At 33.7% G+C, this 1,293-nt stretch overlaps 1 protein-coding gene across 1 annotated transcript in view; it reads left to right on the top strand.

Moving 5' to 3' along the window:
- LOC102858271 (cadherin-18-like) overlaps positions 1-1,293 on the top strand; it is a 634,275-nt gene that overhangs the window by 432,643 nt on the left and 200,339 nt on the right. The window contains exon 5 of the mRNA XM_006895123.1: positions 243-430. Within this exon, the coding sequence (XP_006895185.1) occupies positions 243-430 (188 nt within the window). The remainder of the gene's footprint in view (positions 1-242; positions 431-1,293) is intronic.

A 1,293-nucleotide genomic window follows, 5' to 3' on the forward strand; every position in this document is an offset into this window, starting at 1 on the left:
AACAACAACAACAAATTTGATAGATGATATTTTGCATATATGCATATTTGCATATAATATTTTACATGTTATTCAAATTTGATGCTTTGCATCATTTAATAATAAACTAATATTTTACTATCATGACCAGTGTATGTTTTATATGTTGCTCAGATGATGCTTATTGAACTCTAAATAGTTTAACATCTTTGTGCTCATAGTAATATTATTTATAATTACACTTGATATAAAATATTTTCCAGAACACTATCAGCTATATGTTCCTGAGTCAGCTCAAGTTGGTTCAGCTGTTGGAAAAATCAAGGCAAATGATGCAGACACTGGCTCAAATGCTGACATGACGTATTCCATCATAAACGGTGATGGTGCTGGAATATTCTCCATCTCCACTGACAAAGAGACCAGAGAAGGAATACTTTCTTTAAAGAAGGTAAGAACATAAAATGTCACTAATGCTTAGGGTGATGCATATGCATCTTTCTTAAAATGCAAAGAATAAATAATATTAACATTCAGGTAAAACGTAAGTGGTGTTTTATCTTTGAGGTATAATTTTGTCTTTAAATATATGTGTGTCTTTTCCTTGGAATGATATCCACCCCCATGGTGTATTTTCTTGTCATGGAGAATTTTTTGGAGATAATTTGTATAGCATTAATGGAAATTATCATTATTTCATTCTTATAAATACACTAACATTGGAAGCAGGAGTGGAATCCACTTGCATAATAGCTTGCCTCTGGAAACACTATGAACCTGGAGAAAGGATGGAAGTTATACAGGTGTTCAGGACTTTCATTCGTAATGTCACTATGAGTCGCCTATGACTCTATGGCACTTAGCAACAACAATGGAACAAAACATTAATAGGTAATTTAACACAGTACCGTCCTATTGCCAAAATAAATCTCAGATGGTCAATTAATGCTGCAAGACCAAAGTCATGTGGTTCGAATCTACTACCTGCTCCTTGAGAGAAAGATGAGCAATCTCCTCCCGTGTGATTTACTGCCTCTCAGAACTGACGAGAGGGTCAGCAATGAGTTATTTCTCAAAATGATACACAACAACAACAACTACTACTACTTCTACTGTATATTTTACATTTATAGTTACTGAGAATAATGGTTTATACTTTTCATTTTGTACTTATTTTAATTCTATAAAATACTGGTCTGTCTGATACTTCCCTAAATCTGAATATTCAGGTTAAGACAGACTAGGAAGAAGGATTGGCCATCCACTTCTGAAATAGCAGGCCTCTGAAAACCCTATGTACAACAGAACACATGT

The sequence above is a fragment of the Elephantulus edwardii genome, unplaced genomic scaffold (genome assembly GCF_000299155.1).
Source record: "Elephantulus edwardii isolate Elephantulus edwardi_28Jun2011 unplaced genomic scaffold, EleEdw1.0 scaffold00159, whole genome shotgun sequence".
NCBI classification, from domain to species: domain Eukaryota; kingdom Metazoa; phylum Chordata; class Mammalia; order Macroscelidea; family Macroscelididae; genus Elephantulus; species Elephantulus edwardii.